We start from the raw sequence: 27,633 nt of genomic DNA, 5'->3' as shown, positions 1-27,633 counted from the left end.
AGTCCTCTGACTCCTAGGTCTGGGCTCTTTCCACGAGGCCACACTGCTCCTCAGCTGCCTTCAGGGTAGGGAATGTGTCTACCAATTCCGTTGAATGTACACTCGCAAACACTTGGTACAATGTTTCGTCCACAGTAAGCACTTGATAAACACCACTGATTGACTGATTGATTGCTAGCCATTTAGGGCTAGGTTCAATTGTTCTCGTATGAAAGACGGTGGTCCCAATAAGGCCTCCTTGGCAAGATCTGAAAGCAATAATGATAATAATAATGATATCTGTTAAATGGTTACTATGTTCCAAGTAGCCCAGCTTATGGGAAAAGCACCACCAGGGCAGTGTTATTGCATAGAGGAGCAGGGTGGCTCAGTGGAAAGAGCCTCGGCTTGGGAGTCCGAGGTCATGGGTTCGGATCCCGGCTCTGCCACTTGGCAGCTGTGTGACTGTGGGCAAGTCACTTAACTCCTCTGTGCCTCAGTTACCTCATCTGTAAAATCTGGATTAAAAAACTGTGAGCCCCACGCGGGACGAGCTGATCACCCTGTATCTACCTCAGCGCTTAGAACAGTGCTCTGCACATAGTAAGCCCTTAACAAATACCAACATTATTATAATCTTCAGCCTAATATACTGCTCAGGGATTTGGGGACCCCATCACCCAAACGGAGGAACTGGGGAAACCAGTGGGGAGTCCGAATTTGTGGCACAACCAGGCCAGAACTGCCGTGGGCCACTGCAGCCAAGCATTGCTCCTTAACTTTAATCCCAGGCAGATTGGACAGCACTTAGTACAGTCTCCTACACTGCTCTGCGCACATTTAGTGCTCAATAAATCCCACTGATGATGATGGTATGGCGTGGGACAACCTAATGTAATGTAATGATGGTATTTGTTAAGCGCTTACTATGTGCCGAGCACTGTTCTAAGCGCTGGGGTAGACACAGGGGAATCAGGTTGTCCCAGGTGGGGCTCACATTCTTAATCCCCATTTTACAGATGAGGGAACTGAGGCCCAGAGAAGTGAAGTGACTTGCCCACAGTCACACAGCTGACAGGTGGCAGAGCTGGGATTCGAACTCATGACCTCTGACTCCAAAGCCCGTGCTCTTTCCACTGAGCCACGCTGCTTCTCGACTCCCCTGTGTCCACCCCAGCGCTTAGAACAGTGCTCTGCACATAGTAAGCGCTTAACAAACACCAACATATAACCCGATTTGCAGCACTTAATACAGTACCTGACACATAGATAAGTGCTTAAATACCATAATTATTACTATTATTATTACTAACGCCTCTCTCTCATCCCTGTGCTTGGAAGGTACCAACCAGCATCTAATCCAGTGCGTTGCCTGGCTTCAAACCATCCTGGAAAGATGAGACCGCATTTAGATCTCTAAAGGATGAGGTGTCACCCAGTCGACTTCGGTAACTCATACCATTGGTTAACGGGCACATTCCCACTCTTTGCGTCGGGAAAGTCCAAAATCTTCCTGCTATAGCTGGAGCCAGTTTCTGTTTGTTTTCTCTTCAGTGGAGATACTGAGCAGCTTAGTGTCCGTCTATGGCTTTGTGAAATTAGAGCCATAAAACCCACTCGACAGTCCACTCTTCAATCATATTTATTAAGTGCTTACTGTGCGCAGAGCACTGCATTAAGCACTGGGCGAGTATATCATAAAAGAATTGGTAGATACGTTCCCGGCCCACAATGAGCTTCCAGTCTAGAGGGGGAGACAGACATTAACATAAATAAATTACAGATATGTAAGTAAGCGCTGTGGGGCTGGGGCGGTGAATAAACAGAACAAGTTCCTCTCTCTTCCTAATTCAGGTCCTAACGAGTAGGTTGAAAATGTTGAAATTTTGCTTGAATAGAAAGTAGCAGAGAAACTTCTCCATCCCCCACTCAGCCAAACGAAAGATCGTCACTACCTCTCCTAATAATATGACTTACTATTTGAGTGATTTTCTCTAATACTAGGTAGTGACTCAGTACTTTATGGTAAACCATGACAGGTCACTTCCCCAAAGAACATTCATATCCAGAGGAAATGAGGCAAGGTGGACGTAAGTCACTGCGGGCTCCCGAGATTCATTCACCGTTAACGCCACAACCTCAGAAAGTGCAGACGCCTGAAGCATTCTTTGGAGATGTAGGCTTTCACATGATCTACTAGCACCCACTGCAAGAAATCCTTGGATTTCTTTTCAGGGTTTGCTAGGTTCAGTTGTTCTCACATAAGAGAAAGTGGGCCCAATAAGGCCTCCTTGGCCAGATCTGAAAATAATAATAATGTTGGTATCTGTTAAGCGCTTACTATGTGCCGAGCACTGTTCTAAGCACTGGGGTAGACACAGGGGAATCAGGTTGTCCCACGTGGGGCTCACGGTCTTAATCCCCATTTTCCAGATGAGGGAACTGAGGTACCGAGAAGTGAAGTGACTTGCCCAAAGTCACACAGCTGACGAGTGGCCGAGCCGGCATTCGAACCCATGACCTCTGACTCCCAAGCCGGTGCTCCTTCCACTGAGCCGCGTTGCTCCTCTAGCCACGCCGCTTCTCTATAACAACAGTAATAAGATTTGTTAATACTATGTTCTGAGTATTGCACTGAGTTCTGGGGTTGGTATAAGACAAGTAGATTGAACATACTCCTTGATCCATATGGGGAGGGAGACAGGTATTCCGAGAGGCAGCATGGTGTAGTGGATAGATCATGGGCCTGGGACTCAGGAGTTTGGGGGTTCTAATCCCAGCTCCGCCACTTGTCTATGGTGTGACCTTGGCCCAGTCACTTCACTTCTCTGGGCCTCAGTTCCCTCATCTGTAAAATGGGGACTGAGACTTGGAACCCCACGTGGGATGAGGACTGTGTCCAACCCGATTTGCTTGTATCCACCCCGGTTCTTAGTACAGTGCCTGGCACATAGTAAACGCTTAACAAATACCAGAATTATTTTACATATGAGATTCCATCAGGTCGTCTGATTCCCACCCCCCTTGTCCTTCTAATGATTCTATTTAGTTGCCATTGTTTTTACGAGATGTTCTTCCCCTTGACTCTATTTATTGCCATTGTTCTTGTCTCTCCGTCTCCCCCGATTAGACCGTAAGCCCGTCAAAGGGCAGGGACTGTCTCTATCTTTTGCCCACTTGTTCATTCCAAGAGCTTAGTACAGTGCTCTGCACATAGTAAGCGCTCAATAAATATTATTGAATGAATGAATGAATGAATATAGGCTTATCACTTACTCAATACTAGGGGAGGCATAAGATAATCAGGTCAGACACAGTCCCTAGTAAAGGTGAAAGGGGCCCTGCTGTTGGAAAAACTGCCATATAAAAACCCATCTCAAGAAGGCCTGGGTTCTAAACCCAGCTCTGCCACTTGCCTGTTGTGTGACCTTGGAAAAGTCACTTAACGTCTCTGTTCCTCAGTTTCCTGATCTGTAAAATGGAGATTAATCGAGCAATCAACGGTATATATTGACCACCTACCGAATGCGGAGCACTGTACTAGGAACTTGGAAGAGTACAATATAATAGATTAGGTAGACACAATCTTTGCCCACAAGGAGTTTACAGTATAGAGGGGGAAACAAAGAGTAAAATAAATTACAGCTGGATATGGGCATTAGGGCTGTGAGGGGAGGAGAAAATGAAAAGTGCTTAAGGGTAAATAGGGGAAGTGACTCAGAAGGATGAGGAAATAGAGGAAGTGATGCAGAAGAGAGGGCAAATAGGGGAAGTGACGCAGGAGGGAGGGCAAGTATGGAAATCGAGAGCTTTGTTCAGGAAAGGCTCTTGGAGGACGTGTGATTTTTAAGAGGGTTTTGAACGTACTAAGTACACTCTTTAAGCTCTTAATTATCACCCCATCCTCATCCTCACAGCGCTTATATACATATCTGTAATTTACTTTAATCTCTGTCTTTCCCCGCCACGATCCGTAGACTGTAAACTCTTTGTGGGCAGGGAACGTGTCTATCATTTCTTTTGTACTATACTCTCCCAACCGCTTAGTACAGTGCTCTGCATACAGCAAACACTTAATAAATACCATTGATTGATTGATTGGAAGATTACGGTAAACTTCGTAGACATGAGCTCTGACCTCAAGAATCTTGATATCTCCTAGGTGAGACAGACATTAAAATACAATACAGATGGGGAAGGAGCCGTGTATAAGGACATGTACATATGTGCTGTGGGAGAGAGGGAGGGAGTGCTTAGAGGGTAAGGAATATAATGTATAGGCGACACGTAAAGGAGGGAGAATAGTAGAGAAGCCGTGTGGTCTAATGGATAGAGCACAGGCCTGGGAATCGGTAGGACCTGGGTTCTAGTCCCAGTTCCACCACTGGTCTGTTGTGAGACCTTGGGCACGTCATGACTTCTCTGTTCCTCAGTTCCCTCATCGGTAAAATGGGGATTAAGATTGTGAACCCCTGTGGAGCAGGGACTGTGTCCAACCTGATTAGCTGGTATCTACCCCAGTGCTTAGTACAGTGCTTTCCACTTAACTAATACCATTCAAATCAAAATAGGGTAGGGAGATGGCAGGTGAGTGGAAGGCATATGATTCCTGGAGGACCTATGATTTCAGCAGGGCACTGCAGATGGGGACAGTGGAAGTCCGTCAAATATGAAGGGATATGACACATAGCAAGCACTTGAATGTCAAAATTACACCTCCTTCTTGGAAAGGATTTTATAATCCTGGGTTGTAAAGTAACTTCCTGTAAAGGGCTAAAGCGTTTTACATTTCGGTCAGTTTTCTCACTAGGCACAAATAAGAGGTTGGTTGAGAGCCAGGTTCCGTACGGGTCTGTTGGCACTAAAAACTGCGAGCAAACTCAACAACTTTCCAGGTGCAAACCATGTCCGCGAAGGCCTCAGGAGAGAGAGCTAGAGGGGAGGCCCCCTCCCCCCACCTCCTAAGAATCTATCAGTGGTCTTTATTGAACACTTACTGCCTGCAAAGCACTGTACTAAGCACATAGGAAAATACTGGGACAGCCCGATTACCTTGTATCTATCCCAGTGCTTAGAACGGTGCTCCGGCAGTGTGAAGTGTAAGCGCTTAACAAATACCATTATTATTATTACAAGTGCTTAGTACAGTGCTCTGCACACAGTAAGCACTCAATAAATACGATTGAATGAATTAGAACAGAGCTGATAGACATGATCTATGCTCACAAGGAGTTTACAGTCTACAGTGGGAGACAGTCATTAAAATAGATTGGGATGAGGGAAATCATAGAAGTTTACAGTCTACAGTGGGAGACAGTCATTAAAATAGATTGGGATGAGGGAAATCATAGAATAGAAGAATATTTACATGAGTATTGTGGGGCTGGGTTGAGGATCCAAGTGCTTAAGCCAGGTTTCACAGGTGTCACGGAGCGGGGCGGGGGCAGAGACGGGGAACTAAAGGCTTACTCAGGAAAGGCCTCTTGGAGGAGACTTGATTTGGAGGAGGATTTTGAAGGTGGAGAGAGTGGTGGACTGTTAGATATGAAGCGGGAGGGAACCAGCCTGAATGTGGAATGGGAAGGGATACCAGGACTCCTGGGCTTAGAGACAGCACATTAGGACTTAATATCAAGGTCCAACAAACGAAGTACCCAGGCCACATTCCCCACGCTCCCAGGGAACAGCATAGCCTCGTGGATAGAGCACAGGCCTGGGAGTCAGAAGGACTTGGGTTCTAATCCTGGCTTCGCCACTTGTCTGCTATGTGACCTGGGGCAAGTCACTTCACTTCTCTGGGCTTCAGTTACCTCACCTGTAAAATGGGGACTAAGACTGTGAACCCCACGTGGGACTGTGTCCAACCTGATTATCTTGTATCTTCCCCAGTGCTTTAGAACAGTGCTTGACAAATAGTAAGCATGAAACAAATACCATCGTTATTATTATTTGTCCTGATCGATATGGCAGTGCGGGAATGGGCCGTCTTCTATAGAGTGGCTTCCTCATGTGTAACCAAAGGTTGCTTTTCAGAAGTAGCATGATGTAGTGGATAGAGGATGGGCCTGGGAGTCAGAGGGTCCTGGGTTCTAATCCCAGCTCTGCCACCTGTCTGCTGTGAAGCCTTGGGCAACTCACTTAGCTTCTCTGTGCCTCAGTGACCTCATCTGTAAGATAGGAACAGAGACTGTGAGCCCCACATGGGAGAGGGACTTTGTCCAACCTGATTTGCTTGTATCCACCCCAGTGCAGAGTACAGTACTGGGCACACAGTAAGAGCTTAAAAATACCACAATTATTATTATTATTACTATTATTATTATTAATCCCTGGATCCTGCAAGCCTGTTCTGTACTGGGAGTGGGGAAGCGGGAAGGGAGCAGAGAAGAATAGGTGCTTATTTTAGGTCCTTTTAGAGAATAACGAAGGTATCCAGTTGCGAGTGGGGATGGAGAGTGGGGAGGAGGGCAGGGAGGCTACAGAGAGGGTGAATGTCTATTACCAAAAGCAGTTCTTTGTTCTCCTATATCTCACTAGCACCTCCATCCTCTTCCTCCTTTGCTCCTCCACACTCCCCCATTCTAATCCCCATCCCCTCATCCCTCTTTGAAATGCCACTCAGAGGCTGCATTCACACTGGACACTGAATTTCTGCAAACGTACATTTATCTGGTCCAGCTTTATCAAACAAAACATTTGTTTGAACAGTACACTCTCCAGAAGGAAGCATGTTTTTCCTCTGCATCTAAATCCACTATGTCCTGCTCCACACTAGCAAAAGGAAACAAGCTTGAATCAATGATGAAATATTTTTAACTCAATCAATTGCATTTTGGGGGCTAGAATTATCCACTAAATTCCTTTGATGTGACAATTCTCTCTCTCATTTGATGTCTTTAAGGGATATGTGTAAACAGCCTGGCTGTTAAAATAAAGGAAACGCTTTGAAAGCCTTTTCTTTGCACAGAGTGGGCATGGTAAGAAGAATTTAGGAAAGGTTTTCCTAAACACTTGAAACTGAGCATCAGAATGGCACGAAGTATAAATGAAGCTGGAGGCATAGCGCAGGTCTCCTGAGCCTTGTTACTGAGTTCCAGACACTAGAATTTTTGTTTGTTCATTTTTATGGGTTGTGTTAAGCATTTACTATGTGCCAATAACCGTATGAAGTGTTGGGGTAGATACAAGTCAACCACGTTGGACACAGTCCCTGTCCCACAAGGGGCTCACAGTCTTAATCCTCATTTTACAGATGGGGAGAAGTTAAATGACTTGCCCAAGGTCACACAGCAGACAATTGATGGGGCGGGGATTAGAACCCAGGTCCTTTTGACTCGCAGGCCTATGCTCTATCCACCGGGCCACGCTGCTTCTCGATGTCTGTGAAATGAAAATGCCACACACAAATGGAGGAAGCGCCGTGTAATTAACAAACCAGCTCTATCATGGAAAGCAGCCCATTCCAATTTCACAAGACCCACAGCTAACAGATTTCACAGAACTCAATTAAATTAGATTTGTGTCTAATGATAGACAAGACAATTAAGACAGCAAATGCCACACTCCACAGAAAGTTTGGTTACTATTCATTACACAAGATTTTTCTCCTTTTGGAAGTGAAGATGATGCCAGGGAAAGGCTTCTCTTTCCGAGTTTCAATGTCTTCTGTTAGGTCTGTTGAACAAACTTACCTAAAATGTTACTTTTCACATTCTGTAGTAAATGAAAGATTTTGTCCTTGACACTGACAGAATCAGACATCACCAGCTCCCTTCCTTGATTTGTAATCAATTTCAATAATCTCTTCTTCATAAACAAAAGTCAAGGACTACCACTGCTTTAGTTCCACCAAATTCCCTTATTCCTTAATGATGTTTCCAATTTGCTACATCATTTCATAAATTATGAAATAACTCAAACTGCTAAGCATATTTTAGTGAAATATTTAAATGAAATTGATGAAATGTCACAACACTCTAATGCTTATTTGAATCAGATAAAATCCAGCAAGCTATTACAGTGTGTTCAATTAGTTTTATCATCCCTGAAAATCTACCATGAGCATTCGTTTGTTGAAATGCGAACATTTCTTCTCTTCATCTTCCCCTTCCCCTTAAATTCAGTCTAATGATTCGTGGAACTAGTCACCTCTGTATTCCCTCCAAATTCTCCATGGCCCTTTTAAGTTTTTAAGCTCAAAACTAGACTCTAGACTGTAAGCTCATTGTGGGCTGGGAAGGTGTCTACCAACTCTGTTGTGTTCTATTCTCCCAAGCACTTAATACAGTGTTCTGCAAACAGTAAGTGCTCAATGCCCATGTCTCCCCCATCCTAAAAAACCCCTCTCTCGACCCCACTTCCCCTTCCAGTTATCGCCCTATCTCCCTACTACCCTTCCTTTCCAAAATCCTAGAACGAGTCATCTACACTCGCTGCTTAGAATTCCTTTACTCCCATTCTCTCCCGGACCCCCTCCGATCTGGCTTCCGTCCCCTCCACTCTACCGAGACTGCTCTCTCTAAGGTCACCCGTGACCTCCTTCTTGCCAAATCCAATGGCTCCTACTCCATTCTGATCCTCCTTGACCTCTCTGCTGCCTTTGACACTGTCGACCATCCCCTCCTCCTCCATACCTTATCTCACCTCGGCTTCACGGACTGTCCTCTCCCGGTTCTCCTCTTACCTCTCTGGCCGATCATTCTCGGTCTCCTACGCTGGAGCCTCCTCCCCCTCCCATCCTTTAACTGTTGGAGTTCCTCAAGGGTCAGTTCTCGGCCCTCTTCCGTTCTCCATTTACACTCACTCCCTCGGTGAACTCATTCGCTCTCACGGCTTCGACTACCATCTCTACGCAGATGACATGCAGATCTACATCTCTGCCCCGTCCTCTCACCCTCCCTTCAGTCTCGCATCTCCTCCCGCCTCCGGGTCGTCTCTACCTGGATGTCTGCCCGCCTAAAACTCAACATGACCAAAACTGAGCTCTTCATCTTCCCTCCCAAGCCCGGTCCTCTCCCAGACTTCTCTATCACCGTGGACGGTACGGCCATCCTTTCCGTCTCTCAGGTCCACGACCTCGGTGTCATCTTTGACTCATCTCTCTCATTCACCCCACACATCTGGTCTGTTTCCGAGACCTGCCTGTCTCACCTTTATAATATCGCCAAGATCCGCCCTTTCCTCTCCACCCAAATGGCTACCTTACTGCTATGGGTTCTCGTAATATCCCGGCTAGACTACTGTGTCAGCCTTCTCCCTGATCTCCCTTCCTCCTCTCTCGCCCCGCTCCGGTCTATTTTTCACTCCGCTGCGCGGCTCATCTTCCTGCAGAAATGCTCTGGGCATGTCACTCCCCTTCTTAAAAACCTCCAGTGGTTGCCTATCAACCTCTGCACAAAACAAAAACTCCTCACTCTAGGCTTTGAGGCTCTCCGTCACCTTGCCCCTTCTCTTTCTACTACCTCTCCTCCCTTCTCTTTCTACTGCCCACCCCGCATGCTCCGCTCCTCTGCCGCCCACCTCCTCACCATCCCTCGGTCTCGCCTATCCCGCCGTCGACCCCTGGGCCACGTCCTCCCGCGGTCCTAGAATGCCCTCCCTCCTCACCTCCGACAATCTAATTCTCTTCCCCTCTTCAAATCCCTACTTAAAACTCACCTCCTCCAAGAGGCCTTCCCACACTGAGCTCCCCCCCTTTTCCCTCTGCTTCCTCTACCCCCCCCTTCACCTCTCCGCAGCTAAGCCCTCTTCTCCCCCCTTCCCTCTGCTCCTCCCCCTCTCCTGTCCCATCCCCTCAGCACTGTACTCATCCACTCAACTGTATATATCTTCAACACCCTATTTATTTTGTTTAATGAGATGTACATTACCCTGATTCTATTGATTTGCCATTGTTTAAATGAGATGTTCTTCCCCTTGACTCTATGTATTGCCATTGTTCTTGTCTGCCTGTCTCCCCCGCTTAGACTGTAAACCCATCGTAGGGCAGGGACTGTCTCTATCTGTTGCCGATTTGTACATTCCAAGCGCTTAGTACAGTGCTCTGCACATAGTAAGCGCTCAATAAATACTATTGAATGAATGAATGAATAAATACAAGTGATGGATTGAATGATCTTTCCTTCCCACTGGGCTACTAGAGCAAAGAGTTCAAATGTTTAGTTGAAATGTTTTTCTAACTAAAGCCTGGTGAATATTCCTGGCTAGTGTTATTTTATATCACGCCTTTAGGAGTTTACCATGTCTCCAAAAGCTCAGAGTGCACCACGGATACATTATTTTCCTTTTTAGACAAAATCATTCTTCATCTTTTCCTTAACTTCACAATTCCTCAAATTTTCAGTAATAAGAGTGATAACATGATTATTTCCATTATATTTGTCATACATTACACGAATTCAAATAAACAGAACTGTTGTAAATCAGACAGCAATATTGTAATTTGATTTCTTCCAACAAGATTGAAAAAGCAATTCCAGAAATCACTGTTCAAGTCAGGTTGTTCTCTATGAATCCAATATTTTCGTTCATCTTCACCAACCTCAATGGAAGAGGAGAGTAAAAATGAGAATTATTTGGGAACTCTCACATTACCTGCCCTTTTCGCAAGTAGTGGATTACACATCCTTCTCATTCCAGAAGGAAACTCATTTACATTCTTAATACAACTGAAAGCTAAAAACAAACACAGAACGGATATCCATCTATGCCGTTAAAAGCAATATGATGGAAGGGAAGAACTCTTCACCTCTCCAGACTCCACTGGAAACTCCCTTGGTTTCTCTACAGTTCCTACATGGTGCCCTTCATATAAGGTAAGCATGGACTTCTTCCTAACAAAGAGTAGCAGGACATTCAAAACCCAGTTCCAGATATCCATCTGTTTATTCCAGAAAGGTAAGAATGATCACCATTTGATAGACACGACTGAAGAGCCAATTTTTGATTATTTGTGGCAATAGAGATCAGGAGGAGGTGGGGGAATTATAAAAATCTATGAGTAATATGAAAACCTAATTTCAACCATTATTTTTAGCCTCTTCCTTCTCTAAAAAGGCTTATTTTTGGCAGAAATTGCCCCGGCATATTGTCTTAGCAGAGCCAACAATTCCATCTTCCAGTAATTTCCGGTCTTCTATCTTCCTTCTTCACTCATACACATTAAGCGCTTACCATGTGCAAAACACTATACTAGGCACCTGGGAGAGTACGATATAACAACAGACACTTTCTCTCTGGTCTACCACACCTGAGGCACTGGCAGTGAGAGAGATGCTGGAATTCAGAGAACCAGGACCTTCTCTAGATCACTAGGGGAAAGGTTCTGGGGGCATGGGAGAGGTAGGGGGTGTCGAGGAGAAAGTTTAATATCTGCAACAGCAGGTATTGGCAAAGGTACGGATAAGGATGGAGAAGTACTGTTTTCAGGGGGTAGATTGGGCAGAATTAAACCAGGTGAGGATGAAGGTGTTTGTATTTCCTCTATCATGTGGCAAAGCTCAAGCACAGGAGTGGAGGAAGCACTTGGCGGAAGTGATCCAGGGATCGGTAGATGACCATGACTAGTCATGGAGGAGTGGATGGTAGAGGCAGTTGATAAGGGCTTAGAAGGAAGGGAAGAGAGGGATTTGGAAGGTGGGATGGTGTAAAAGCAGAATTGAGGAGCAAGAAGGAAGCCTACTCCTCTTACTTTCCCAGGGCATCTTTTGGGAATGGGAGAAGATGAGGTTCTCTCTGGAGAGAGAGGCAGGGGAGACAGCGTCATCTGGGGTGAGCCAGGTTTCAGTATGGGCAAGGAGGAGCAGTGACTGGGCTTCAAACAAGTCAAGGATGAAGGGAAACCTTTCCATGATGTAGAGAGAATTTCACAGGCCACATATGACTGAGGCTGTTGGGGAGGGGGACAGTGTGAGGGGTAGGAAGGGGCTGGATGAAAGGGGGCTTATGGAGATTGGCGTGGTCAGAGGAGGATAGGGGGGACGACACTGGGATAGGACAACAAGGATGAGGCTGAGGAGAAGGTGGGGGTATCCCAAGGGATGGCGGAGAGTTGGATGGAAGTCAACTAAGGTGGGATGGGGTGTGGGACAGGGGTTGGGGTGGGGTAGGGGGGTGCGGGGTGAGAGGGTTAAGGGTAGGTTGACCACAAGGAGGGAACTGAGAAGACAGCTTCCATTAGTTTTCATCTATTTCTCTGTTTTCCAAATGAGTAACCAAAAGTGAAAATGGTTGAAGGATGGATAATGGGAAGGGAAAAATCTTCAGCACAGGTTCTGGATAAAACACCCTCCTGTCATCCAAATACATCTATATCACAAGTTCTAGATAAAACACCCTCCTGTCATCCAAATACATAAAAACAAATAATGGTCAAAATTCACTGGATTCATTGCTAGGGGTTTGTGATCCAAACTTCATGGAGAGCAACTTTCAAGGAATAGATAAATAGATGGGTACCCGAGTAAAGCCAGAACATAAAAATTCACTGATTTGTACTAGAAAATGAAGTTCAAGTGGTTCTCTGTAATCAAAAAGACAGCTCAATGCAGAAATTTTCCTTGAGTGGGTGTGTTTTATAATGGCTCAATCTTTGATCCTTTCCAAAAATGCAAGATAATGGTCCTCTCAAACACTCTAATGGTGTAAAAGTCAGAAAGGTTAAATATACAGTCTGGCAACTTTAAAAATAATAAAAGTACAGTTTTCTATTAGGAACAAACCACCCAATCCACTTGCAAATTAAAATTTATTCCTTTAAAAATCCCCTTTACGTGATTTACCTTTCTGAAGAAAAAATGGTTTTTTGGTTTAATGGGTTCAATGAGGACAGAATGACAGAAAGCAAATCAATAGCCACCCTAAATTTAACAACCTTAAGAACATTTACAGTTAGCATTTTCTGAGCATTAAGCATTTTGAATAGAATGTGAGGATCTTTCACTTTCTCCCTACTGAAAATAATAATGGAATTTGCGCCCTGCTCTTTACCTACGGGAAATAATTTTTTAGACCCCTAAACAGGAATTCTCCCTTAAAAGAATTTCAGAATTATAATTTAAAAACAGATGCCAGGAAACATGAAGAATGTTGGTTCTGTGTTAAAAGGCATTTCTATTTTTAATCTGTTAGGCCGTGTCATATTATTACAAGTTTTAAGATTTTATTCTCTGTTGCCACTAACATAACCTGAACTCTTTTAAAATTTAAACCCATTTTGCATGCCAGTGGATAGATCCTGGCAATTCAGCTAAACTTCTGTCTGTAAATTCAAAGGGAAAGGTGAAGAGCCAACAGATTACAGATGACTCCTTTTCCATAATGATATCTCACCTGTGCTGGGCAGCAGCGGCATGGAAGAGAATCAAGGGCGAAGACTCGAGTTTACTGCGTGGAAGGTGGCAAAGGCAAACCACTTCCGTATTTTTACCAAGAAAACTCTACAGACAAAGAAGGATTGGGGAGGGAGGTGGGCTTTCCGGGAGAGATTCATTCATTCAATAGTATTTATTGAGCTTTTACTATGTGCAGAGCACTGTACTTAGCACTTGGAATGTACACTTCGGCAACAGATAGAGACAATCACTGCCCAATGACGGGCTCAGATGTGTCCATGGTGTCACTGTGGGTTGAAGATGACACAAGACAAGACATTACCTGAACAGCAATCCACCCTAGACTGTGTAGCGAACAAGAGGCCTCAAAACCAACTGTTGCCAGATCTCCTGGATAGTCTTACCTGGCACTCCAGCTTCCATCCAGTAGTTAATGTCAACCCCTTCTCCGCCTTCAAAGACCTGGGTGATATTGATGGGCTGAAGCAGGCTCATTACCTCCTTCATAATGGCCCGGGCTTTTTCATTTCCAGTGAATGCTAAGCCAGTCGGGAGGAAGTTCCCCAGGTCAGACTCCATCACGAGGTTAAAATTGGACACATTTTCCTAAATACAAAGAAAGACGGGATAAGCCTACGTTAGCCCAAGTTTTTAAGCTTCCTGAGGGCAGGGATCATGCCGTCAATGTATTGATCGATTACTGTGTGCTCAGTACTGAGCACTGGGGAGAGTACGATACAGCAGAGTTGGTAGACATGATACTTACCTACAAGGAGCTTACAGTCTGGAAGGGGTGACAGACATTAAAATGAATTATAGGTGAGGGAAATAGAGTGCAAGGATACTGACATAAGTAACATAAGCCTTTAGTACAGTGTTCTGCACACAGTCAGCGCACAATAAATACAATTGACTGACTACTGGGTGGGCGGAGTGAGTACTGAAGTGCTTAAAGGGTGCATAGTTGGCATGGGGGGAGGGATAGATAGGGAAAATAAAGGTCGTCTGGGAAGGCCTCCTGGAGGAGATGTGTTTTAAGAGGGATTTTGAAGGTGGGGAAAATGGTAGTCTGTCAGATATTCATTCATTCACTCATTCAATAATATTTATTGAGCACTTACCATGTGCAGAACACTGTATTAAGCGCTTGGCATGTACAAATCGGCAACAGATAGAGACAGTCCCTGCCCACTGATGGGCTTACAGTCTAATCGGGGGAGACATGAAGGTGGAGGAAGATCCAGACCCGAGGGAAGATGCGGGCAAGGGGCTGGTGACATGATAGAGTGTAAGCGCGTTGTGGGCAGGGAGTATGTCTGCTTCTTGCTGTATTGTACTCTCCCAAGTGCTTAGAACGGTGCGCTGAACACAGCAAGCCTTCAATAAATACGACTGAATGAATGATAGACAAGATTGAGGATACAGTGAATAGGTTGATGTTAGAGAAGCGAAGTGGGCAGGCTGGGCTGTAGTAGACCAGCGAGGAAAGGTGGGAAGGAGGGAGCTGAATGAGTGCCTTAAAGACAAAGGTAAGGAGTTTCTTTTTGATGCACGGGTGGATGGACAACCCATTGGAGGTTTTCATGGAGTGGGGAGATGTGGTCTGAATAGCTTTTCAGAAAAATGATCCAGGTGGCAGACTGAAATATGGACTGGAGTGGGAAGAGAAAGAAGGCAAGGCCGTCTAGGGAAGCAGTATGGCCTTGTGGATGGAACATGGGACTGGGATTCAGAATGACCTGGGTGCTAATCTTGACTGTGCAACTTGACAGCTGTGTGACCTTGGGAAAGTCAGTTAACTGCTTAGTGCCTCAGTAACTACAGCTGTGAAATGGAGATTAAGACTGTGAGCTCCATGTGGGATGTGGCCTGTATCCAACCTGATTAGCTTGTACCAACCCAGTGCTTAGTACAGTTCCTGACACATAGACTTTGAGCCCCATGTGAGACAGGGACTCTGTCCGACCTGATAAGCTTGTATCTTCCCCCGCGTTTAGAACAGTGCTTGACCCAAAGTAAGCACTTGAAAAATATAGTAATAATAGTTATTACTCAAGCACAACTTGATTAATACCAGTTAGTCCTTCTGCACAAAGGCTCTATTGATTTATTTTGCCTCTATCTTTCCCGTCACAGTAAAAGCAAAACATTTGAAAACACAAATACAAGTCAACGTGGAGAAAGAATGTTAATTGATGTTATTAGGAATAATAACATATTTTTCTTTTCCAGAGTTTATCCAGCTAATCTGAGCATAAATAATTGCTTTACACAGTATTTTAAAAATTATCCTCCACCTCTGGTTCACAGAATTTTCTGATGGGTGTCACCCTAAATCCACATTTAGCAGGACACCTTCTCCTTGAACACAACCCGCAACTTCCTTAAAGCAAACATGTTTTTCCAAGTGAACAGCTTTGAGTATTCTTATAAAATAACATTTATCTCATTTCAACATTCCGGTTGCTACCATACGTTTTCAAAAATAAATTCCAAAGTCAAAACTGGATCTAAAAAGGGCAGTGTTCAAAACCACTAATCACAGAGAAAGTCAAAATATAAAAAACCAATGAAAAACATCCCTAATCTTTCTTCATCAGTTTTACTTACAGGGACTCACGGGATTGTGCTGATTTGCAGATGCCTGATGCTTGAAAGAGAGCTACCCGAAATAGTATTTACTGAGCACTTGCAGTGTGCGGTGCCCTGTATTAAGCACTTGGGAGGGTACAATAAAACAAAATTGGTAGATACATTCCCTGTCCACCATGAGCTTACAATCTAGAGGGGGTTACAGGCGTTAAAGTAAAATAATAAATTACAGATTTGTACATAAGTGCTGTGGGGCTGCTGGTGGTGGGGTGAATAAAGGGAGCAAATCAGGGCTTAAGTGTACCTCTCTTAACCTACTTGACCTGAGGGGTCAAGGGAAGTGGATGAGGTCAAGGGAAGCGGATGAAGTAACAAAGCACAGATCCCCGTGACAAGATAACTCCCTCCATTCTTCAGATCCCTCCCCTGGACCATATAGGGGATCATCTCTCAACTGGTCACAGTACCAGCTTTAAAGGAACCAATTAATGGAAAAGGAACATCCCCTGAAAGGTGATCGGATATGTTAAAAAAAAAAGGGTCACACAGCTGGCCCATTGGTCTCAGGCACTTGCCCATACCCAGCTTGAATAGTACATCAGCCACTTTGCTGATCTCCCGGCCTCCAACCTCTCCTCTCTCCACTCCTGTCTTCATTCTATGAGGATGATTCCCAAATCTAACTCTCCTTCGTCAAAATCTCTCCTTCTCAACAGCCTCACATTTCCACCTAGCTTCTGGGCATCTCTACTTCAATGCCCTGCTGACACCTCAAACTTAATCTGTCCAAAACACAATTCATCTTTTTAATAATAATAATAATGGTGGTACTTGTTAAGCGCTTACTTTGTGCAAAGCACTGTTCTAAGCACTGGGGGGATAAAAGGTGATGAAGCTGTCCCACATGGGGCTCACAGTCTTCATCCCCATTTTTTACAGATGAGGTAACTGAGGCCCAGAGAAGTTAAGTGACTTACCCCAAGTCACACAGCTGACAAGCGGCAGAGCCAGGATTGGAGCCCATGATCTCTGACTCCCAAGCCCGTGCTCTTTCCATTGAGCCACGCTGCTTCTCTAATTTTTACCCAAATCCTGTCCTTCCCTTGACTTTCCCATCCTTCTAGATATTACCACTATCCTCCCTGTCTCACAGACCTGTAATCTTGGTAATATCCGAGACTCATCTCTCTCATTCAACCCACATAGGCAGTCTGTAACAAAATCCTACCTGTTTTACCTGGATGACATCTCTAAAATCCTCCCATTCCCTTCCATCCAAACAGGTACCACACTGATCCAAGTACTTATCATATTCTGCTTTGACTACTGCATCCTCCTCCTCCTCACTGACCTCTCTGCCTTCTGCCTCTCCCCACTCCAGTCCTCTGCTGCCTGGATCTTTATTTTAAAAGAAAGACTTTCTATACATTTCTATACATCTCCCACTCAAAAATTTCCAATGGTTGTGAGTCCATCTCCACGTGAACAGAAACTTCTGATGGCCAACTTTAAAGCACTCAGTTAGCTCATCCCTCCTACTTTACCTTGCTGATTTCCTACTACAGCCCAGCCTGCCCACTCTGCTCCTATAAATGCCACTGTAGCTCGATCTCATCTATCTCACCGCGAACTCCTTGTTCATGCCCCCCTTATGGCCTGGAAGTCTCTTCTCCTTCATATCCGATCACGCACTGCTCTCCCCTACTTCAAAGCCATTCTAAAATCACATCTCCTCCAAGAGGCCTTCCCCAGCTAAGTCCTCATTTTCCCTATTTGCCCTCCTTTCCTCACTGCTTATGGACTTGGGAATCTGCAAGCCTTAAACACTTTTTTAAAAAAATAACATCTGTTAATCACTTATTATGTGTCAGGCACTGTACTAAGCACTGGAGATGATGCAAGCAAATTAGGTTAGACACAGTCCGTGTCCCACAGCGGGCTCAGAGGCTTAATCCCCGTTTTATGAGGTAACAGATACAGAGAACTCAAGTGTCTTGCCCTAAGTCACACAGCAGACAAGTAGCAGAGCCAGGATTAGAACCCAGGTACTACTGACTCCCAGACCCATGCTCTAACCATTAGGCCATGCTGCTTCTCTATTCATCCCACCATCAGCTCCACAGCACCTATTCATATATCTTTATATTCGGACATTTCTTCTATCTAAAATTTATTTTAATGTCATTCTCCCCATCTAGACTGCAAACTCCTTGAGGTCACAGATTATGTCCATCCACTCTATTGTACTATAATCTCCCAAGAATTTAGTATAATGTACCGCACACAGTAAATACTACTGATGATTGATCGATTTGGTCTCTAAAGAATCACAAAACATCATGCTGTGTTGTGTTCCCATTTCTTAAAATCCTCCAATATTTACTCATTCCTCTCCTCATGAAGCAGATACTCATGACCATTGACTTTAGGCACTCAGCAACCCTCTCTGGACTTCCACTTCCATCAACCTCCAACTGACTTTCTTGCCTCCATTTTCTCTTTTCTCCAGTTATTACTTTACTCTGCTGATCATCTTTACATCTTCCAACTCCTCAAAAACCTCCAGGGGTTGCCCATCCGTCTCCATACCAAACAGAAGCTCCTTACCATTGACTTTAATGCACTCGATCAGCTTGTCCCCTCTTACTTTACCTCACTGTACTCCTAACAGTAACCCAGCCTATACGCTTAATTTCTCAAATTCCAACGCCTGAAATTCATTGTGCATTAATCTTGTTCGTCTCACTTCTGATCTCTTGCTTCTGTTATTCATTCATGAGATTGTATTTATTGAGTGCTTACTGTGGGCAGAGCACTGTACTAAGCACTTGGAAAAGTACAGTACAACAATAAACAGTGACATTCCCTACTCACAAAGAGCTTACAGATATTCTGTCCTCCCTCTGGCCTCAAATTCCCCTTCCATTCTGTCTTACCTCTGGCCTGGACTCCCCTTCCCCTTCATATCCGACAGACTACCCCCCTCCTCATCTTCAAAGTTCTACTAAAATTATATCTCTCCCACCAGACCTTCCCTGACTAACCCTCTTTTCTCCACCCTATGTACTCTGACCTCTGTGTTGTTTATGTCCTTGGGTCTGCGTTTTGATATTTCCCCACCCCAGCCCCACAGCACTTAAATACATATTCATTCGTTCAGTCGTATTTATTGAGCGCTTACTGTGTGCAGAGCCTTATACTTACACATATCCTTATACTCTGCTGCTCCCCCATCCGATATTCATTTTAGGGACTGTCTCTCCTACTAGATTTTAAGCTCCTTGTGGGATCATGCCTACCACCTCTATTGAAGTGTAATCTCCCGAGTACTCGGGAAAGTGCTCTGCACACAGTAAGTGCACAATAAATCCATCGATTGATTTCCCTCTTAATTACCCACCTTTTCTTTCTATTACAGCCCAGGTCACACACTCCATTCTTCTTGATCTTAACTACTTATTGGCTTCACTGTCACCTATTCCACTGCTGAATGAGATCTTCTTCACAATCATCTCCCTCCAGCCTGAAACTCCCTCTTCCTTCACATCTGACAGAGCATGGCTCTTGCCATCCTCACAGCACTTCTGAAATTACAGCTCTTCCAACAGGCTTCCCCTGTAAATATATAATCTCCCTACCTTGCTGTATCCTGCTACCTGCAATTTCAGCACTTCCTCTTCTGGTAATCATACACTCCACCGTGGTTTTCAATCCATCATTGGTATTTACTGAGCAGTTACTGTATTCAGAGCGCAGTACTAATCACTTGGGAGAACACAATACAGCAAAGTTGGTAGACACGTTCCCTGCCCACGAGGACTTGGGTTCTAATCCCGACTCTGCCACTTGTCTGCTGTGTGACCTTGGGCAAGTCACTTAACTTCTCTGTGTCTCAGTTACCTCATCTGTAAAAATGGGGATTAAAAAATGTGAGCCCCAAGTGGGACAATTTGATTATTCTGTATCTTCCCCAGCACTTAGATCAGTGCTCAGCACATAGTAAGCACTTAACTAATACCCCCCGCAAAAAAAAACAAGCTTAGAGTCTAGAGGGGGAGACAGTATAAGGCAGTACTATTGTTACTGTTCAAGACTCAATTCATTTTAGGGACATGTATATTGCAAAATAATTTTTTTATGGTATTTGTTAAACACTTCCCATATGTCAACCACTCTTCTATGTGCTGGGGTAGACTCAAATTAAGTAATTCAGATACAGTTTCTGTCTTACATGGGGCTCTCGGTTTAAGTTATGTACGTATCTTGTCTTATGCCGTCGAGTCGTTTTCGACCCAAAACGATGCCACGGACACGTCTCTCCCAGAATGTCCCCCTCTCCATCTGCAATCGTTCTTGTAGTGTGTCCACAGAGTTTTCTTGGTAAAGATACAGAAGTGATTTACCATTTCCTCCTTCCGCACAGTAAATTTGAATCTCCTCAACTCGATTCAACTCGAGTCCCCTCGACACTCTCCCCGTGGCTGCTGCCCAGCACAGGTGAGTTTTGACTTGTATCAGATTGCCTTCCTCTTACTAGCCACTGGCCAAGCTAGGAATGGAATGGACAGGCCTCTGCTTGACTCTCCCTCCCGTAGCCAAGACTGGTAGAGTACTGGAAACTCTCCAGCTGTGACCCTGAGAGGGGATATGTACATATACGCACGCTTTATCATTTCCTCTGTATACAATCCATCATAGTACATAGAGGACTGTACCAAACGACTGGGAGATGACAATAATAGCCAAGTTGGTAGACATAATCCACACGGAGTTTACAATTTAGAAGTCTGTGATTTACTTAGAGACTTTATTCCTGCACTACCAGGAAAGTATTGCAAAGTTTTGGAGGGCGGAGATTATATAATAATTATAATTATGGTATTTAAGGGTTTATTATGTGCCAGGTGACGTACTAAGCACTGGGGTGAATTATCCGACGAGCTTGTATCTACCCCAGTGCTTGAGACATGGTAAATGCTTAACAAATACCATCATCATCTTCAGTAACCTGAAGGTAAGACCCCTGGCCTGGTTCTTACTGGAAGGAAAACAGCTTGGAAAGTAAAGTTTTGAAAGTTAGCCTTTCTTCCACTGGGATAACACTCCTCTCTGTTCTGCCAAAACGTGTGCTTTCACTCCGTGTTTTGGATAGAATACAGTGGTAGAATTAAGGAATGTTCTTTCCGGGCATGTCTTCCTGGACACAGCGTGATGCTGTATCAGAAGAAACAGCTGCTCACATGTTCACGGTGTCACAACGGGGGAGTACCGTAACACAGGTTTTCTTGAACGTGGGGTTCTGCAAAAACCCAACCGTTCCATAAAAAGAGAACTGGATGTATTATAGTAAATATATAGTTAGGGGAAGCAGTGTGGTCTAGTGGATAGAGCATGGGCCTGGGAGTCACAAGGACCTAGGTTTTAAGACTGACTCCGCCACTTGTCTACTGTGTGACCTTGAGCAAGTCATTTCACTTCTCTTGGCCTCAGTTACCTCATCTGGAAAATGGGGATTTAGACCATAAGCCTCATGTGCGACTGGGACTGCGTCCATCCTGATTAGCTTGAATCTACCCCGTCCCACACGGGACTCGGGATAAGTTACGTACATATCTTGTCTTGTCTTATGCCGTCGAGTCATTCCCGGCCCATAGCGACACCACGGACACATCTCTTCCAGAATGCCCCCCCTCCATCTGCAATCGTTCTGGTAGTGCAGTGGAAAGAGCCCGGGCTTTGGAGTCAGAGGTCATGGGTTCGAATTCTGCCTCTGCCACTTGTCAGCTGTGTGACTGTGGGCAAGTCACTTCACTTCTCTGGGCCTCGGTTACCTCATCTGTAAAATGGGGATTAAGACTGGGAGCCCCACTTGGGACAACCCGATTCCCCTGTTGTCTATCCCAGCGCTTAGAGCAGTGCTCTGCACCTAGTAAGCACTTAACAAATACCAATATTATTATACAGTTTTCTTGGTAAAAATACAGAAGCGGTTTATCACTGTCTCCTTCCACGCAGTTAACCCGAGTCTCCGCCCTCGACTCTCCCCCATGTGGCTGCTGCCTCACCATGGGTCAGTTTCGACATGTAACACTCCTTCCACTCGCTAGCCACTGGTCGAGCTAGGAATTGAATGGACAAGCCTCTGCTTGACTGTCCCTCCCATAGTCAAGACTGGTAAAGTCCTGGAAATTCTCCAGGTGTGACCCTGCGAGGTCCCATGTGCGACAGGAACTGTATTAGCCTCGATCTACCCCAACATTTAGACCGGTGGTTGACATATAGTAAGCTCTTAATACTATCATTAATACTACAAATAAGATTTACAGAGAAGCAGCGTGGCTCAGTGGAAAGAGCCCGGGCTTGGGAATCAGAGGCCATGGGTTCGAATCCCTGCTCTGCCACTCGGCAGCTGTGTGACTGTGGGCAAGTCACAACTTCTCTGTGCCTCAGTTACCTCATCTGTAAAATGGTGATTAACTGTGAGCCTCACGTGGGACAACCTGATGACCCTGTATCTACCCCAGCGCTCAGCACAGTGTTCTGCACATAGTAAGCACTTAAATACCAACATCATCATTTATTTACGTTAAGCTCTGGCATTCAGACCCGGGTTAACTGGCTAAATTCTGCAAGACCAGGGACACTTTGAGTATTCCATGTAAACTGAAATAGAAGGAGGATACCATGCATTTGGATATGTACCCTTTGAGTATTTGATATTCATCCCAACCTCAGACCCACAGCACTCGTGAACATAACCATAATTCATTTATTTATCCTACTGTCTGTCTCCCCCTCTTATAGCTCCTTGTGGGCAGGGAACGTGTCTCCCAGCTCTATTATACTGTACTATAAGTGTTTAGTACAGTGCTCTGGACCCACTAAATGCTCAATAAATACCGCTGACTGATAGGGTGGCTATTGTCTGGTTTTATAACAGTCCAATTTGCAGCCAGTCTGTTTCCTGTCAATCGCCAGTCGTATTTATTGAGCACTTACTGTGTGCAGAGCACTGTACTGAGCGCCTGGGAGAGTCGGTAGACATGTTTCCTGCTCAGACCGAGCTTAATAGTCCACCTGGAAAAACACAGCACAGGGAGCCTTTCAGCCTAGTATTTGACTTTTAAAAGCCCACCCTCTCTCCACCTCGTTTCCTCCTATCAAGTCCCATGAGAAGCAGCAGGATGTTTACAGGGACCTGTAAGGGGGATGTCACAGGTCTAGAGCATAGCCTGTGGCTGGAATCCACCCATGTCACACTTTCCACATTCTGCAGATTTTCACAAGGTTCCATATGACATCGATGTATTCCATAATGTAGAAAGGCAGCTTGGCCTAGAGGCAAGAGCACAGGTTTGGGAGTCAGAGGATGTGGGTTCTAATCCCAGCTCTTCCACTTGTCTGCTGTGTGACCTTGGGCAAGTCACTTAATTGCTCTGTGCCTCAGTTACCTCATCTATAAAATGGTGATTAAGACAGCGAGCCCCACGTGGGGCAACCCGATGACCCCAGCATTTAGAACAGTGCTTGGCATGCGGTAAGTGCTTAACAAATACCATCATTATTATTATTACAATCTGCACAGCCGGCATCACTTAATGGAAGTCTGTTACTTCCAGATCAGCAGAGGGAGGTCTGGGATTCAAAATTTCCACTGGCGGCCTGACCTTACCGGATCCGGAAAAGGCAAAATCATTGCTGCTTTCAACAGAAATCCCCAAACTGGAAAATGAAATTATCCAGGAACATAAAACTCCATTCAAACTGAAAGGGGAAAGTGAAAGGACACATTTCACGTCACTCTTTTCCCATTTCATTTTCCCCGGGCAGGTGTGTACAACCAGACAGGACTTAACACTCCAGCTATTTTCATCGCTTCAGAGAAGCAGCGTGGCTCAGTGGAAAGAGCATGGGCTTTGGAGTCAGAGGTCAGGGGTTCGAATCCCAGCTCGACCACTTGTCAGCTGTGTGACTTTGGGCAAGTCACTTAACTTCTCGGTGCCTCAGTTACCTCATCTGTAAAATGGGGATTAAGACTGTGAGGCCCAAGTGGGACAACATGATTCCCCTGTGTCTACCCCAATGCTTAGAACAGTGCTCGGCACATAGTAGCGCTTAACAAATACCAACATCATTATTATTATTATTATTATCGATTTACTTCCTCCTCCTACTCTTTTTCTCCCCATCCTAACCTGTGGCAACAGGAAAGAGACCGTGAAAAGTCCCAATTACAAAATGCTCCTCCAACCAAAAAAAAAAAGGAATTGGCCACAAGTACAGGAAGTGCAGACAGGCTGTCAACCTGGGTAGCCTACCGGCGTTGGGATTCCTGATCGCCCAGAAACATTCCCTCTGCCTGCTCAGGGCTCCCCTCCCAAGCACTAGATTTGGAACAAGGAGTGAGATTTACTTTATGCAGTTATGGGTCAGTAATGGGAATTTTACAATAGAAAAATCTAATTTGAAACACATATTTGCCTGGTGTGGTCACAGGCAATGTGGGCCCTAGGCAAGTCACTCTAACCTCTTCCTATTTTTCCAGTTTCTACTTTCAGGGATTATGTTCAGAGTCAGCCTGCCTCAGCAGACTTGCAGGCATTTGCCAGTGGCTTGTGTGTAACTTTCAATTTTCAGCAGGGTGGGAAGAAGGCCACAGGGCTCCTTGATTTGAGCTCTACACTATGAAAACAGTGTGGCCTAATGAAAAGAGCACGGGCTTGGGAGTCAGAGGACGTGCGTTCTCATCCTGCCTTTGCCACTTGTCTGCTGTGTGACTCTGGCCAAGTCACTTCACTCCTCTGTGCCTCAGTAACCTCATATGTAAAATGGGGATTAAGACTGTGAGCCCCACGTGGGACAACCGATAACCTTGTAACTACCTCACCGCTTAGAACAGTGCTTGGCATATAGTAAGCCCTTAACATTAACCATCATCATTATTATTATGACAACCCATGAAATGCCACCAATCACTGGAAATCCTGTCACCAGAAGCTCTTCTTTAGTAGCATAATATCATGGGAATTTCCCAGCCTTGACATGCAAAGATACTTTATACATAGCAAGTGCTCAATAAATATGACTGACAGAATGAATACTCTGGCACCAATAACACAATTTTCCGCATCTCTCCCACAAGGAGGAGGCAAGAATAAATGAGAGAGGTCACAAAGTTCTTTTAACCTCTCAGAAAATGTACATGCTGTAGGACAAAATAATTGGTTTTAGCAAGGAGAAAATAATCTAACCCTCCCCCCATCACCCCAGCTGACCTGCAACTTCCCTCCAACCAGGAATGAAGAACTGAAAATAATAAAACTTCCTTGAGCAAAATTAGCCATTACAAGCAGATGTCAATAAACCAAAACTCTGGCACCACTTGGTATTAAAATGTTTGAATTTATCTCTTGTAGAATTTTATATGCTGCTGCTAACATTACAGCAGGTTCTTATTGTTTTCTATTTATATATTAATGTTCACATATGTTTTCAATAAAAAAACCCTACAAAAACAAACCTCCCACAGTATATGACATTGCTTTTTTCCCCCTCTTCATTTATAGAGTCACTGGCTAATTGTTAGCACATGGTGGGTGAGTTGGAAAAACAAAATGTCTTTGCACACAGAAATCAGAATGAACAGCCAGGTCACTGAGATGTTAGAACTGTGGCATTTCAAAAGCTGTTCTTCAACAAAACTTTTGTCCATTATTGTGAAACGAGTAATCGAGGATGCACTCCACGTGAATTTGGAAAGGAAAATAGCGAAAGCCGAGTAAGAGAGTTCTGCACTCCTTTTACTCCACCTAGAACACGCAACAAGATATCCCGTCTCTTGTTTACGGCATGTAGAAACATACTTCATGTAATAGAATAGTTTATTTCCTTTTTGAATGGTGCAGAGATAACGACGGTTGATCAAAACAGACTGAGGCTGGATTTGATTTCTGTGGGGGCACTTTAAAATTAATAAATGTATATAAGCATAAGTTAAACCTCTGTTTCCTATTCTCCTTTTTGAAGGAAAGTTTGAAGATATAGATTTATGCACACTTTGGTCGGTTCAAAGTGTCACCTTTTTTTAAGGTATTTATCACTTACTATGTTCCAGGCCCTGTACTAAGCGCTGGGATAGATATAAGTTACTCAGGTTGGACACAGTCCCTATCCCACATAGAGTTCACAGTCTGAATTCCCATTTTACAGATGCACAGATAATTGAAGTGACTTACCCAAGGTCACACAGAAGACAGGTGGTAAAGGTAGGATTAGAATCCAGGCCTCCTGACTCCCAGACCCATGCTTTTTCCACTAGGCCATACTGTTTCACTTGTTGATACACGATGGCTTCCTCTGTGCATTAGAGGACTAATTGCTCTGAGTGACTGGTTTCCTAATACCTGATCTAAAAGCTGCATATGTGCAATTTTTTTAATGGTTTTTGTTAAGCTCATATTCATTCCTTCATTCAATAGTATTTATTGAGCGCTTACTATGTGCAGAGCACTGTACTAAGCGCTTGGGATGAACAAGTCGGCAACAGATAGAGACGGTCCCTGCCATACTATGTGCCAGGCACTTTACTAAGTGCTGGGGGTAGATACAAGCTAATCAAGTTGGACACAGTCCATGTCCCACATGGGGCTCATGGAATCAGAATAATTGAGGCACAGAGAAGTTAAAGGAGTTGTCCAAGTTCACACAACAGAAAAATGGCAGAACCAGGATTAGAATCTGGATCCTCTGACTCCCAGGTCTGGACTCTATCCACTAGGCCAAACTTGTGATAATTCATGTCCTACCAAAAAAGTGATTTAGCTATTCACTGCTGAACCCTCGAAACCATGTTATTCCGTTTTAGGTAATATAGAACAAACTTACTCTGCATACAGTAAATGCTCAATAAACACGATTGATTGGGGAGGCATATTTGAAATGCATATAAAATGCACTACAACACTGCAGTTGATATTTCAAATTTTTTTATAACTATTAGAGGCACAATTCGTAGGGTGTGGCCGGCTTGCTTGATTACAAAGGATTAGTCGTGGCAGATAAAGTCTTCAGATATAAAAATATTCATTCAATTATATTTACTGAATGGTAACTGTGTGCAAAACACTGTACTAAGCACTTGGGAGAGTACAATATAACAATAAACAGACACATTCCCTGCCCACGACCGTCTTACAGTCTAGAGACAAGTTTCCAGTCTAGAGGTGCCTCTGTTTTTCTCTTCTACTTCACTTTACTGAGGCTTTTTGGCCTTCTAACCGATCAGTAGTTAAAATCATGAAGGTTTCCAGTGAGAAGTTAAACCTGTGCCTAGGAATTTGGCTCCTCGGAACTGGCCACCCTTCCAGAGTGAAGTGACCGTCTTGGATTTTCCTGGGCATCGGTAAGGAAATCAGAGATGGCCCCAGCCAGGATGTCCCGATCTAAAAAGGGCTGGGAAGGGCTGCTCTAAAAAAATCAAGCAGTTCACTGTGTCACTAAGGAATTGGACCCCACCCTTAACCAGAACACCGGAACCCTGGGAACACAGCGCTGATATTTACTTGACTCAACACAACTGTTTAACTGTTTACAGATGAGGATGGTGACGATATTTGGTCAGGTGCTAGACTCAACCAGGTTCCCAAAAGCAAATTATGGCATGACATGTGTGCTGCTGAGTCACACTACATCATCTTTTGCAGCTGTAGAAGTGACCCTGGAATTCCCAGTT

General features: G+C 44.5%; 1 protein-coding gene and 1 non-coding gene across 5 annotated transcripts in view; both read right to left on the bottom strand.

The window, feature by feature from the left end:
- The window catches only part of CPQ (carboxypeptidase Q), a 419,427-nt gene that overhangs the window by 53,228 nt on the left and 338,566 nt on the right, over positions 1 to 27,633 (bottom strand). For 3 of the 4 annotated variants that reach the window (XM_029063858.2, XM_029063857.2, XM_029063859.2), the window contains exon 7: positions 13,715 to 13,916. In XM_029063858.2, coding sequence (XP_028919691.1) covers positions 13,715 to 13,916 — 202 coding nt within the window. Of the gene's footprint in view, positions 1 to 10,436; positions 10,520 to 13,714; positions 13,917 to 27,633 lie in introns of those variants that run through there. The other variant, XM_039911817.1, reaches the window with a different exon arrangement.
- Positions 20,410 to 20,547, bottom strand: LOC114811672. Its single transcript, XR_003759368.1, has one exon. It is a non-coding gene; the product is annotated as a small nucleolar RNA SNORA7 (small nucleolar RNA).

This window comes from Ornithorhynchus anatinus, chromosome 4, assembly GCF_004115215.2.
Source record: "Ornithorhynchus anatinus isolate Pmale09 chromosome 4, mOrnAna1.pri.v4, whole genome shotgun sequence".
Classification (NCBI taxonomy): Eukaryota; Metazoa; Chordata; class Mammalia; order Monotremata; family Ornithorhynchidae; genus Ornithorhynchus; species Ornithorhynchus anatinus.
The sequence above is the reverse complement of the archived record's forward strand: the minus strand, read 5'-3'. Positions and strand labels throughout refer to the sequence as shown.